General features: G+C 45.9%; 1 protein-coding gene across 4 annotated transcripts in view; it reads left to right on the top strand.

Annotated features, from left to right (window-relative positions):
• Window positions 1–13,265, top strand: part of LOC126257721 (uncharacterized) — a 152,936-nt gene that overhangs the window by 63,438 nt on the left and 76,233 nt on the right. For all 4 annotated transcript variants that reach the window (XR_007546469.1, XM_049955584.1, XM_049955586.1 and 1 more), the window contains exon 5: window positions 7,060–7,358. Coding sequence is in view for 3 of the 4 variants with exons in the window: in XM_049955584.1 (XP_049811541.1) it covers window positions 7,060–7,358 (299 nt within the window). In the remaining variant the exon portion in view is untranslated. The remainder of the gene's footprint in view (window positions 1–7,059; window positions 7,359–13,265) is intronic.

The following is a 13,265-nucleotide window of genomic DNA, read 5'->3' as shown; positions in this document are numbered from 1 at the left end:
GTCTAGGAATGGTAGAACGATGGGTTCGATGACGGTTTGGATGTACCGAGCACTATTCAGTGTCCCCTCGACGATCACCAGTGGTGTACGGCCAGTGTAGGAGATCGCTCCCCACACCATGATGCCGGGTGTTGGCCCTGTGTGCCTCGGTCGTATGCAGTCCTGATTGTGGCGCTCACCTGCACGGCGCCAAACACGCATACGACCATCATTGGCACCAAGGCAGAAGCGACTCTCATCGCTGAAGACGACACGTCTCCATTCATCCCTCCATTCACGCCTGTCGCGGTCCCATAGTGCTCAGAGCCATTTGAACCATTTGAACCACGCCTGTCGCGACACCACTGGAGGCGGGCTGCACTATGTTGGGGCGTGAGCGGAAGACGGCCTAACGGTGTTCGGGACCGTAGCCCAGCTTCATGGAGACGGTTGCGAATGGTCCTCGCCGATACCCCAGGAGCAACAGTGTCCCTAATTTGCTGGGAAGTGGCGGTGCGGTCCCCTACGGCACTGCGTAGGATCCTACGGTCTTGGCGTGCATCCGTGCGTCGCTGTGGTCCGGTCCCAGGTCGACGGGCACGTGCACCTTCCGCCGACCACTGGCGACAACATCGATGTACTGTGGAGACCTCACGCCCCACGTGTTGAGCAATTCGGCGGTACGTCCACCCGGCCTCCCGCATGCCCACTATACGCCCTCGCTCAAAGTCCGTCAACTGCACATACGGTTCACGTCCACGCTGTCGCGGCATGCTACCAGTGTTAAAGACTGCGATGGAGCTCCGTATGCCACGGCAAACTGGCTGACACTGACGGCGGCGGTGCACAAATACTGCGCAGCTAGCGCCATTCGACGGCCAACACCGCGGTTCCTGGTGTGTCCGCTGTGCCGTGCGTGTGATCATTGCTTGTACAGCCCTCTCGCAGTGTCCGGAGCAAGTATGGTGGGTCTGACACACCGGTGTCAATGTGTTCTTTTTTCCATTTCCAGGAGTGTATTTCCCGGATTTCTCTTTTGTGTTGTGTATTAATTTGATTCTGATTTTGTTTGAATTTCTTAATTTGTTCATACTCTTCTGTGTCAGTGATGGCTACAGGTCTTGTGTCATTCAGATCATCATCTACCTTTGCAGATAAGTTAGTGAACTGATCCGAAAGTTCGGCTACTTTCTTCGATAGTGTACTTATTTCCTCAGTGTGTTTTTCTGAACCAAGTTTCAGAGTGTCCATTTGTGTTGAAATCGTATCTACTGTGTCCTTTAAGTTTTCTTGAGTTTTTGCAAGTTGCGTAACCGAATCGGTAGATGCAACTGAGTCAATTTTAGCTTGCAAGGTGTCGTGATTTTCATGAACAATAGTTTGCAGTTCTTTTATGGCTGCTTCGTGATTCTGTAATGCATTTTCATGACGCGAAAAAATAGGTTGGAAATGTTCACAAATTTTTGGTTTTACGCCATTACAGACTTTTTGACATTTCGATTCGATGTTATGTAACTCAGTAGTTAAATCTTCACGTATTTGTTCAAGCGTGGTGTCTAACTTTTGAAGATTTTGTTCCATTGTGTCTAACTTTTTAAGATTTTGTTCCACTGTGTCTAACTTTTGAAGATTTTGTTCCATTGTGTCTAACTGTTGCTGTGTTTGTCTCTGGTGTTGTTCCATTGTGTCTAACTTTTGAAGATTTTGTTCCATTGTGTCTAACTTTTGAAGCCTTTGTCCCATTTGTTGCATTAACTGTAATAACAGTGCACTGGTGTCTGAAACATGTTCCTCAGTGCTTTTCGGCAGTGAATTTGCACCGGCAACATTCACATTTTGACAAGCAGAAAATGTGTCTTGACTTATTTGAGAAAACGGTGAGGACCCAAAACCTGAATCTACAGTATTCACGAAATTGTGTCCTGTCATTTCGGATTCCTGAGGCGAGCTATTGCCGACCGATCGATCGATAATGCTTCCCTGTTCACTAATTGTTTCACTGCCTACACCATTATTTGCAGCCCGCTCCATTTCCCTATGCACAATTACCAAATTACCACTTTGAACATTAGTTAATTCATTACATAGTGGCGCTAACACACTGATTTTGTCTTCACTGTCATTTCTCAGTTTACTTTGGAGCCTAGTATTACGCTTTTCACACGCCATTATTGTCACAATATTTCACACGACAACACAGAAAAACACAATTTGAAGAGTAAAAATAAGAGAACACATTAACATAGCACTGAAAATAATATCTAGTTAATTGCAAGCGCAGCTGCGAAATACTTGGTGCAAATCTACATGCATGCCACAACAACAATGAAAGACTGCAACTACAAAGGAGATTCTCTCTACAATTACGCGCTAGCAATAAACAATAGCTACACTAATTACACAAACTACAAGAAAAAATCAGAAGATTCCAGTGAGGTATCCTCGGCTAAGGGTCGACATATGAAACGTCCCCTTTGAAAAATTATACATGACTGTGCTTAAACTGACACACAATATTTTTTAGCGCAACGCAATCTGTCTTTCAAAAATCCCTACAAAAGAATGGCCCTGCCTAACATTAACCTATACCTTTCACAAATCACTTACCTCACCAAAAATCTTCGTTCCTCGAACTACTGCAATACAGCGAGCGCCACTACTGCCAGCTACATAAAAGATTCCAACTACTGAAGGCACTAACTACTGATAGGCATAGTTAGCAAATGAAAGATTTCGATAGAGAACAAACAATGTATTTACCTCAATAGTGTTCAAAAGTCATAATGTATATAGCAGTTCATGACATCCAGTCTTACAAATTTCAAAACTCCGCCATCTCTCTCCCCACATCCACCACTGCTGGTGGCTCACCTCCAACTGCGCAACGCTACGCGCTGTTAACAGCCAACTGCCCAACACTACAATGGCAAATTCCAACAATGCCACCCAGCCACAGACTGCACACAGCACAGACAGTGATTTTCATACAGAGCGCTACGTGGCGTTACCATTAAAAAAAAAGCCTATACAGTCTACTTACATAGTCAATTTGGTAATGGAAGGAAGTGTGGAGGGTAAAAATTGTAGCGGTAGTCTACATAAGTAGGTTCAAATGGGCGTAGGTTGTAGTAGTAATGGAGAGATGGAGTGGCTTTCATAAGACAGACCAACATACAGAGAGGCATCAAACGAATCTTCGTGCTGAAGACCGAAACAAGCAAATAGTGAGATGAACTGTCTGTCTAGTTATCGCAAGCTAGCATCAACTAGCAATACCTTTGCTTACCTACACTGTTTGCGCATTTTGTAGCAAAATGCATTGCATTACAAAATAAAAAAAAACACTTTTTCAAAATCATGTAACTTCCCCTATTCTCACGCATAAGTTTGAAATTTGGCTCAAAGCTTCTTAAAGACAGTCTCTCTAATGGTGCAAAAGCCTGACGCCCTGTGACGTCACCTTCGGGCTCGGTTCAAGCGGCAAGCTGTTGAAAGTTCAGAAGTTCAAGTGAGCTGTAAGGTAGGTTAATGATGTCACACTGGCACCAAATTTCACTTCAATTCTTATCAATGCCACCGTGGATACGTCATACGATACGAAGGTCGTCACACGTCCTCTTATTCACATTTGAACCCTTCTTTTGATGGTTCTACGATGAGGGTCAGAACTGCGACAACCGTCGTTGCTGATTTCTTACGGATGGCCGACGAAAACATTTCAGACAGGCCGCCGCTCAGAATCGACTCGAAAAAGGCCTGAGGAGTGGCGTAAAGAAAGTCAGTGAAACCAGATTTTTTCTTGCAAGTACAACGTGGGGCTGCAGCCGCACTGAACGTTATCCGAAGAAGAAAATGGTATTTACGATTTTACACCACTCGTGTTTCGCACCCTTCTGTGGCGTAATCACGGCGGGGGCATGTAACATTTGCATGTGGGTGAATAAGACGGCAATGGGTTCGTCTCAGAATTCCCCCCCCCCCCCCCCCCAAATTCGCTAAAACCCTCGGTGCTGCCCACGCACCTTCTCAGAAATTTCTGCAAGCATTCACCCTCGCAGCTTGCTTAGCGCCTTAGGGTTATGCAACCCCTCTCGCACCCCCTAGGTGGGGTTCATCTAGTTTCAAGCTCTAGAGCAGCCACGAGGCTGCATGTGTGTCAACGTTTCTCACAGATACATTTGTAACGTGCTCAACAAAGTTGCGTGTGTGGCACAGAGGGTGTTGCCGATCGGAGGGGTCTTTTATGGACCCATTGCCGTTTTCTTCACGCACATATTAATATTCCAGCTTTCCCTCTCCCCCCCCCCCCCCTCCTCGCCAGTGATAATAGGAAGATTGGAAAGCATAAACGCCTTTTACTGCTTCGGCTCACGTTCAGATTTCATCGAACTGTTTTGAACGGCTCCTTATGGTTGAAATGACGAGGGGGTGACAGCAGTGTGGCGTACTGTCAAGGACGTCATTTTGCTGTTTATCTCACTGCGAACTGTCGGTTTCGACCGTGAAATATCGTAGTTCTGGCCCCCATCGTAGAGGCATCAAAAGAAGGGGTGAAATGTGGGTAATAGGGGGTGTGACGTTCTTGCCATCGAGTGGCACGTCCAGGACGACATTGGACAGAATTGTGGTGAAATATGGTACCAATGTAACATGACACCACTGACTCACCTTATAGCTCACGTGAACTTCTGAGCTATGGTTTTTATTTTGCATGGTCAACAGCTTGCTGTTTGAAACGAGCCCGAGGGAGACGTCACAGGCCGCCACGCTTTTGCACAATTACAGAGGTAGGCTGTAGGCAGCTTAGTGGGAAACTTCAAACTTATGCGTTGGAATTGGAGGCAGTTATGTGATTCCGAAAAAGTGATCCTTTAAATTTGTTGCCAGAGGATTTTTCTCAATATAGGGTGTAGCACATGTCACTTCTGATGTATATGTTGTATATATGGTGGCACTCGCTGCAAACATTCTTCCACTGAATGAAATTTTCGAATAAAAATCGCACGTGAGGAACCGTCCCCTGCAGTGGTAAGTACATACCTATAAAGTAACTGTGCTGTTAATAGCCATGTAAACAGATGCAATCTTACACTGAAGCGCCAAAGAAACTGGTATATGCATGCGTATTCAAATACAGAGATATGTAAACAGGCTGAATACGGCGCTGCGGTCGGCAACGACTATATAAGACAAAAAGTATCTGGCACAGTTGTTGGATCTGTTACTGCTGCTAGAATGGCAGGTTATCAAGATTTGAGTTTGAATGTGGTGTTGTAGTCGACAAACGAGTGAGGGGACACAACAACTCCGAGGTAGCGATGAAGTGGGGATTTTCCCATACGACCATTTCACGAGTGTGCCGTGAATATTAGCAATCCGGTAAACCATCAAATCTCCGACATCGCATCATCCGGAAAAAGATCCCGCAAGAACGGCACCAAAGACTACTGGAGAGAATCGTTCAACGTGACAAAGTGCAATCCTTCTGCAAATTGCAGCAGATTTCAATGCTGGGCCATCAACAAGTGTCAGCGTGCGAACCATTGAACGAGACATCATCGATATTGGCTTTCAGAGGCGAAGGCCCACTCGTGTACCCCTCGATAACTCCACGACACAAAGCTTTACGTCTCGCCTGGGTCCGTCAATGCCGGCCGGAGTGGCCGAGCGCTTCTAGGCGCTACAGTCTGGAGACGCGCGACCGCTACGGTCGCAGGTTCGAATCCTGCCTCGGGCATGGATGTATGTGTTGCCCTTAGGTTAGTTAGGTTTAAGTAGTTCCAAGTTCTAGGGGACTAATGACCTCATCAGTTAAGTCCCACAGTGCTCAGAGCCATTTGAACCATATTGGTCCGTCAACACCGACATTGGACGTTTGATGATTCGAAACACGTAGCCTGTTCGGACGAGTCTCGTTTCAAATTGTATCGAGCGGATGGACGTGTATGGGTATGGAACAACCTCAAGAATCCATAGACCCTCCTTATCAGCAGGGAACTGTTCACGCTGGTGAAGGCTCTGTAATGCTGTGGGGTGTGTGCAGTTGGAGTGATATATTGATGTGGGACCCATGATACCTCTAGCTGGGACTCTGACAGATGACACGTCCATAGGCATCCTGTCTGATCACCTGCAAACATTCATGTCCATTGTGCATTCCGACGGTCTTGGGCAATTCCAGCAGGACAATGGGACACCCCACACATCCAGAACTGCTCTTCTGAGTTTAAATACTTCCGCTGCCCACCAAGCCAACATTATCGAACATATCTCTGCTGCCTTGCAACGTGTTGTTCATAAGAGATCTCCATCCCCTCGTACTGTTATGGATTTGTAGAGAGCCTTGCGGGATTGGTTCAAATGGTTCAAATGGCTCCGAGCACTATGGGACTTAACATCTGTGCTCATTAGTCCCCTAGAACTTGGAACTACTTAAACCTAACTAACCTAAGGACATCATACACATCCATGCCTGAGGCAGGATTCGAACCTGCGACCGTAGCAGTCACGCGGTTCCAGACTGAAGCGCCTAGAACCACACGGCCACACCGGCCGGCCCTACAGGATTCATGGTGTCAGTTCCCTCCAGCACCGCTTCAGACATTAGTGTTGCGGCACTTCTCCATGTTCGCGATATTAGGCAGGTGTACCAGTTTCTTTGGCTCTTCAGTATATGAGTCCTATTCCTGAAGACACGATTTGCAAATTACTTCGGCACTTGACGCTAATCACTGTTACACACTTTGTTTCATTGGGGCGTAGTGTGGAATGATTAGAAAGAGTGAGTAAACGTCGCCCTTGTAAACTTTCATTTCACCTATGGTTTGTCTTAAATTATTGTGTTGGATAGTAAAATCTGTGGCATTATCCGTAGAAGACATAAAACTCTGTAGGATAATATCAGTTCCTTCCTGAACCGACAACAGATAACTGATTATGTACTGCCGATTTAGAATGCATTGACTGCATCGAGCCAGTCTGCGGACTGAAGGCCACTGCAACAGTGTACCCGTGCTTCGGTTTAAGTTCAGTGCTGTATTGTGTGAGAGGGCGGAGCTGTACGGAGCTCGGTGCCGGCAGGCGCGGACGCGCTGCTGGGCGCGCCGATCCAGCGCGAGCTGTCGCGCGAGACGGGCGTGGACGTGGCGCTGGACGCGCTGTCCGACGTGTCGGCGGCGGCGGAGGGCGCCAGCCAGCGCGCGGCCGCCGTGCTGGAGCAGGCGGCGCAGGCGCGCGGCCTGGCGCTGGTGGCGCGCGAGCGCCTCGCAGACCTGCGCTACCAGCTGGACGCGGCGCGCCGACAGTGCGCCGCCAGGGACCGCCCGCTCTGCGACACCGTCGACGCCGTCGGCCTCGACGTCTCCGTGCGGCTCGAGGCGGTCAGTAGCGCACCCTGCAGCTGGCGTCAGGGACGAGGTGCACTGACTCATTCGGAGAAGCAGTGGGAAGGAAACGTGCATCTTTTTTTTGAAGAGATTTTACAGAAACCACGAACACCAAAACTAGTATTAAACTGAAATAAATGAGCGCTCGGTCATTTATTTTTTCTGTATTGTTATTTTTAAACCTTTGACAGGCAGGCCATCAGTGGCATAATACGCCGCTCTTTGGCCACAGAGAACACAAAAGATACATATGAAGACAATTAGAGAAAAAATACGGTGGACATATAACGGAGATATACACTTTTAAAATACATGGAGCCGTTCACGGGCGTAGAGTCCAAGATAAAATTTGTTCAGACACTTGGACACACACAGAGACGAAAATTGTCACACGTGAACGTAGGAGCACAAAACGAATAACACTGAACCACTTGAGCACAAACGACGGCACACACAGAAACACGAGGCGTTGATCTCCGGCGCGCGAACGTTCACTAAGCGTGTACGAGTCCGGGGACCTGCCAAGAGAGGAGGAGGGGGGGTGGGAGAGGGAGAGGGGAGAGCAGAGGTGCCACGGGCAGGGGAGATAGGGGTGGAGGTAGGAAGGGAGGAAGGGGGAGGGGAAGCCCGGGGGAAGAGGAGTGGAGGAAGGGGGTGGGGGAAAAAGGAGAGAGAAGGGAGGGAGGGTGCCTAAAGGAAAAGACACAGGAAGTGGGAGGGGAGGATTAAAGTTGATAGGAGGATAGATGGAGGGGTGGAGGACATCATCAGGGAGGGGGGGCTGGCGGAAGCCACCTTGGAAGAGGGTAAGGAGGGTGGAGAGATGGAGACCGGGTGGGATGTGGGAATACAGGCGCAGCAGCAGGCGGGGGTGGGAGAGGATGCGTGAGACAAGCGGGTGAGGTGCACAGGATCCGTATCCTTTAATGGAAAAGGAGGAGGTGGGGGAACGGAATGAGGTCATACAGGATCCCCAGTAACCCAGGGTTCGGTGTGGGGCGGCGGAGGGGTGAAGTGAACTGCCGTAGTCGTCGTAGGGTTGTGGACCACTGCGGCTGCGGCTGAGACGGAGCCTCTCCGTCGTTTCTAGATCCCCGGTTAACATAAATGCATAGAGGTACGACCAGCCCGTAGTGGCTCGCTTCCACGCACTCCTTTTTATTATTTTGAGACTAAAGCACTTCTGGCCTGTTAATTATTTTATACGTGACATGTAAGTACTGCCTCTGTCTTTTATTGTTAGTCAGTACTTATCTTTTTTATATAAAAATGTCTTTTCCTACAAATTTGTAACTGTGTTATAGGCCATTTTAATTGCTTTAATTCTGATGAAGGCACTCGTGGAAGTGTTGAAACCTGGTCAATAAGACTGAAAATAACTGTGACCGAGGGCTCATTTGCTTCAATTTAATTTAGAAATGGTCACTGAACCAAGCAGCCATGTTTAAGACTTTGCTAAACCACTATGTCTGGGCGTGGATTTGAATCCGGCTCTTCCCAAATCCTGTCTTGTAACTGTTGAGGTAATCAATTTCATAGCCCGGTATTTGGCACGGTCATCGCTCTGACCAACTTTTATCGCTGGGAAAGATCCCCAGAGCTGATTTGATAGCAGGCTAAGTGGACTTAGCGCCGTCCTCGAGGGACTGTAAAGAAAACTAATCCGCACCCCTATCTGTGACTGAACTCAGCACCTCCAGGGCCGAAGCGTAGGGCACCACTCGCCAGACCATCTGAACTAATAACGCTGCTGTGCAAACCGTCACGGATATTATCGAACTACACATGCCTCGAATCATAAATATCTACAACGTTATGTGAATGGTAACTGACGCGGTACTGTCGAATAGGTCATTATCCAAATAAACTAGGAGAGCAACTACACTTCTAACAAACACAACAATTAAGTAATTTTTAAATATTCTAATGCAGCCATGTTAACAACGTAGCGGACGAAAATACTTGAATCTGCTCAATAATGTCAAAATCAGATTGACGACATATATCCTTTTTCAGTTGCTCTCGCTTTGATATTTGCATGACAAATCGGCACTCAATGATAAATAACAAAATCTTGGCCCCAAGTTTTAATTCATTTTCCCTTATAGAGGTACAGCTACGCGATAATATTTTGTCCAGCACTCATTGTAACAGGAACGTTTATATTACGGAATCTGAGGATGTGCCGAAGATTTGCTGTCGACTGTCCTATTTATTGCTGGGTGCTGAACAAAGGATAGTCGCATATCTCTACAATAAATTTGTATCTAATGTCTATATCACAAATGAACTACAGCGTAGTCCGCGGCTCGTGGTCTTGCGCTTCCTGCGCACGGAGTCCCGGGTTCGATTCCCGACGGGGTCAGGGACTTTCTCTGCCTCGAGATGACTGGGTGTTGTGTGTCTTTCATCATTATTTCATCCTCATTCACTCGCAAGTCGCCGTAGTGGCGTTAAAGAACTTGTGGAGCGGCGGCCGAACCGCCCCGCGAGGGGTCTTCCGGCCACCAATGCCATACGCTCATAATTGCAGCGTACTTATACTGGAACATAGGGGAATAAACACTCCGCAAAACCCACTATATTTTGTGGATGCCGATACATGGCCTATGCGAAAAAGGCATACTAGGAGGAACCCCGAATTCCTTCCCCATTTGCTCACAGACATGTTTCCCCTACTCGCCCAACAGACACGCCAATACCTTGAGAGTGTGTGCGTCTCTCTCTCTCTCTCTCTCTCTTGCGTGTGTGTGTGTGTGTGTGTGTGTGTCTTGTAGGAAACAAAGGAGGCGACAACATGCCAAGGAAATTCACTGGTCATATGTTCAGTGCGATCGAGATGGAGATAAATTTTCAACTTTCCTTACAAAAAGGGAAGACGTGCATTAGAAGTAAGATACTGACATCTTTCAGGTAACCCTATAGTTTGGCAGTTCTTCCTGAAGAGTATTCACAGGAAGTTAGGAGATACGTGCAGTGCTCAGTGTCTGCATATGCGCTGCCGTATTGAACTCGTACGAGGACACAGATGTAGAAAGTGTGCCTGCGGTGCAGTGTGTACTGCTGCATAGTGGAATGCCGAAACTGGTTGTCGTCATCAATATAAAATAACAGCTTAGTTGCACGGCTGCTGAAGAATTTAATTGATATTAACAATTACTTAACCAGCTGATGTCCCCTGTCCATGAGGGATCAATAGAGATTAGCTGTTTAAGTAAATGTACTTATACTGTGTTGTTCACGAAAACAGCAATATAAAACATTGCTACCAACTCCGTGCCAAACAGTAGTTTTGCATCGTCAGACTCAATACAATTCAAAACTGATAGTTCTCTTGCACGAGAAACTTTGCTAAGGTCATTTACAAAATGCATGCATCGGAGTAACTAGAATCTGTTTTGGCTACGCAAAGTTCCTAATCATTTAGAAACCAAACATAGAGTTTTATGGAAATTACCCTTTTTGAAAAATAATTGAACTGCAGCTGTTAATACTTTTTGACTGTCTGAAGAGCAGGAGTAAAAATATTCCTCTCACTACATAAATTCTGGCTGCTCTACGGTACCCTTTCGTGCCTTGTATGTAACTCACTTCATGCGCTGGAAAATATTAAAATACATTCACGCATAATATTAACTACACTTTATTCATGCCTTACATTCAGTCTCTCATATACTCTGTTGACTCTGTAAGTATTTGATATTAAGTATAATGACTTCATACAGAGATTTACGTATTGAAATAATTACCAGATGGACTGTTACAACAGAAAGTTGTTTCTGAGCTATTGAGTAATAAAATGTTTATCACAAATCTCCGTGAGATATCTGCATTATTCTATTGCAGCACTGATACCAAGAATTTATTTGATGTAAAAAACATGGGAAATATGTATTTGAGATATATTTCAATACTTCAGTAATAATTGGCGTCACGGATTAGAGATTTTTAATAAGAGTTACTATTGTTACTTAAAATCTTGTGGTAAAATTTCATGAAAATCAGAACAGTATGACGGGTGAAAAAATTAATGAAGACGTACATGATACATTGACCTTAGAAATGGCACGTTAGCTCGTTATAGGCACCCAGTCAGACCATCTGTAGCTTCTTGTTGTGTGAGAACGAGTTCCGTTGTCTGGTATGACACTGTAGTATGCAAGGCGCTCTGTATCGAATCTGAGTGAACAATTATTGTTGCTTCAACTCGCACAAGACAGATGTTAATGGTAAGGAGTGTATTTCATCTCCTATAGATCAAAATCACATCTCACGCTGGTAACGTTTTGAGAAAGTCTCAGTTCATGTTCGGAAAATAATTAATTAGTCTGCTTGTCAGTCATTGTTCATTTACAACTTTATAAGACTACTGAGCTAGTCTCCTCTGTTGCACAGTTTAATGAATTATTGTATTTCATTTTAATTAGTATATAGTTCATGTCGTTCTTTCCTGATACTTGACAGCCTTATTAATTATAGTGAAATATGTAGCCATCAGTAATTATAGTTTGCCGCAAATTACTGATGGAAGAAACCAAGACGATGTGTAAAAGTTTATGGCCTAAGCACTGTGTTAGTGGAAGTTCCTTTGATCGTTAATGAGTATGTGACGAGATTTTCAGACCTTCCGTCGGTAAACCTTACTTGGAGATTATGTTCACACTTAAGTGATCTGTTTTTTTGTTTTTTGTCGTGCGAGTATGAAAGCAATCGGCACGATAATGAGTATCCCAGGCAAGTACTTGCAAGCGGACGATGTACATAACGATGTACTTCCCTGTGTACCAAAATCCACAGACCTTACTGTAATTCCAATTCCACGGGTCTTCCCGGTCGTGGAGCTCTTTAATGTATACTACCTGTCAGGCGTCGCGCTCTGAATGTAGAAAACACTGCACACCACAGGCCTTTAGATAATTGCGGAGAGCTGTCGACAGCTCACTGAGACGTTTAGGATCACCTAGCTGCTGTATACTCTGCAAACAGGAGTTACCCTTTATACCATCAGGAGACCATAACAACGATCCATGAGATCTTGTATGCACCTGTTACGGCCGAGAAAATTACTGTAACCGTGTTTGCCGCTAATGCAATTAATAACACGTCATAGGATAAAGATAGGAGGGTTGGAATTTTAATAGTGGTAACTATGTATTTACAGATTGTACAAAATAGATACGTATTTCAAAGTTTTGCTGACATTCAAAGCAGTCACCAGCATTGTGTATAACCCGTTGGCAGCATTGTGGAAGTCGCAGGATACTGTTAGCAGTGCCAGTTGAGTTGACAGTTCGAACGGCGCGGTCTATTGCCCGACAAATTTGTAGCAGATCTGAAGCGAATGAAGTGAAGTGTTTCCTTCAGCTTAGAAATCGAGTTGAACTCATGAGGGCTTAAGTCAGGGGAGTGCATTAGGTGGTACAACACTTAAAAGCAGCCCTATCAGTCAAACAAATCAGTAACAGCTTGCACTGTACGTGCTTCAGAATTGTCCTGCAAAATGACGGTCAGGTCCTGCAGAAAGTGTCATCACTTCTGTCTCTCAGCTGGTCGTAGGTTGTATTCCAAGAATGAGCAGCAAAGAGACAGAAGTGATGACACTTTCTGCAGGACCTGGCCATCATTTTGCAGGAGAATGCTCAAGCACGTACAGTGCCAGCTATTCAATTCAAATGGCTCTGAGCACTATCGGACTCAACTTCTGAGGTCATCAGTCCCCTAGAACTTAGAACTACTTAAACCTAACTAACCTAAGGTCATCACACACACCCATGCCCGAGGCAGGATTCGAACCCGCGACCGAAGCGGTCGCGCGGAATGCAAGCTGTTACTGATTTGTTTGACTGATAGTGTTGCTAAGTGCTATACCACTTACTGCACTCCCCTGACTTAAGCCCTCGT

Source organism: Schistocerca nitens, chromosome 1 (assembly GCF_023898315.1).
Source record: "Schistocerca nitens isolate TAMUIC-IGC-003100 chromosome 1, iqSchNite1.1, whole genome shotgun sequence".
Lineage (NCBI taxonomy): Eukaryota > Metazoa > Arthropoda > Insecta > Orthoptera > Acrididae > Schistocerca > Schistocerca nitens.
The sequence above is the reverse complement of the archived record's forward strand: the minus strand, read 5'-3'. Positions and strand labels throughout refer to the sequence as shown.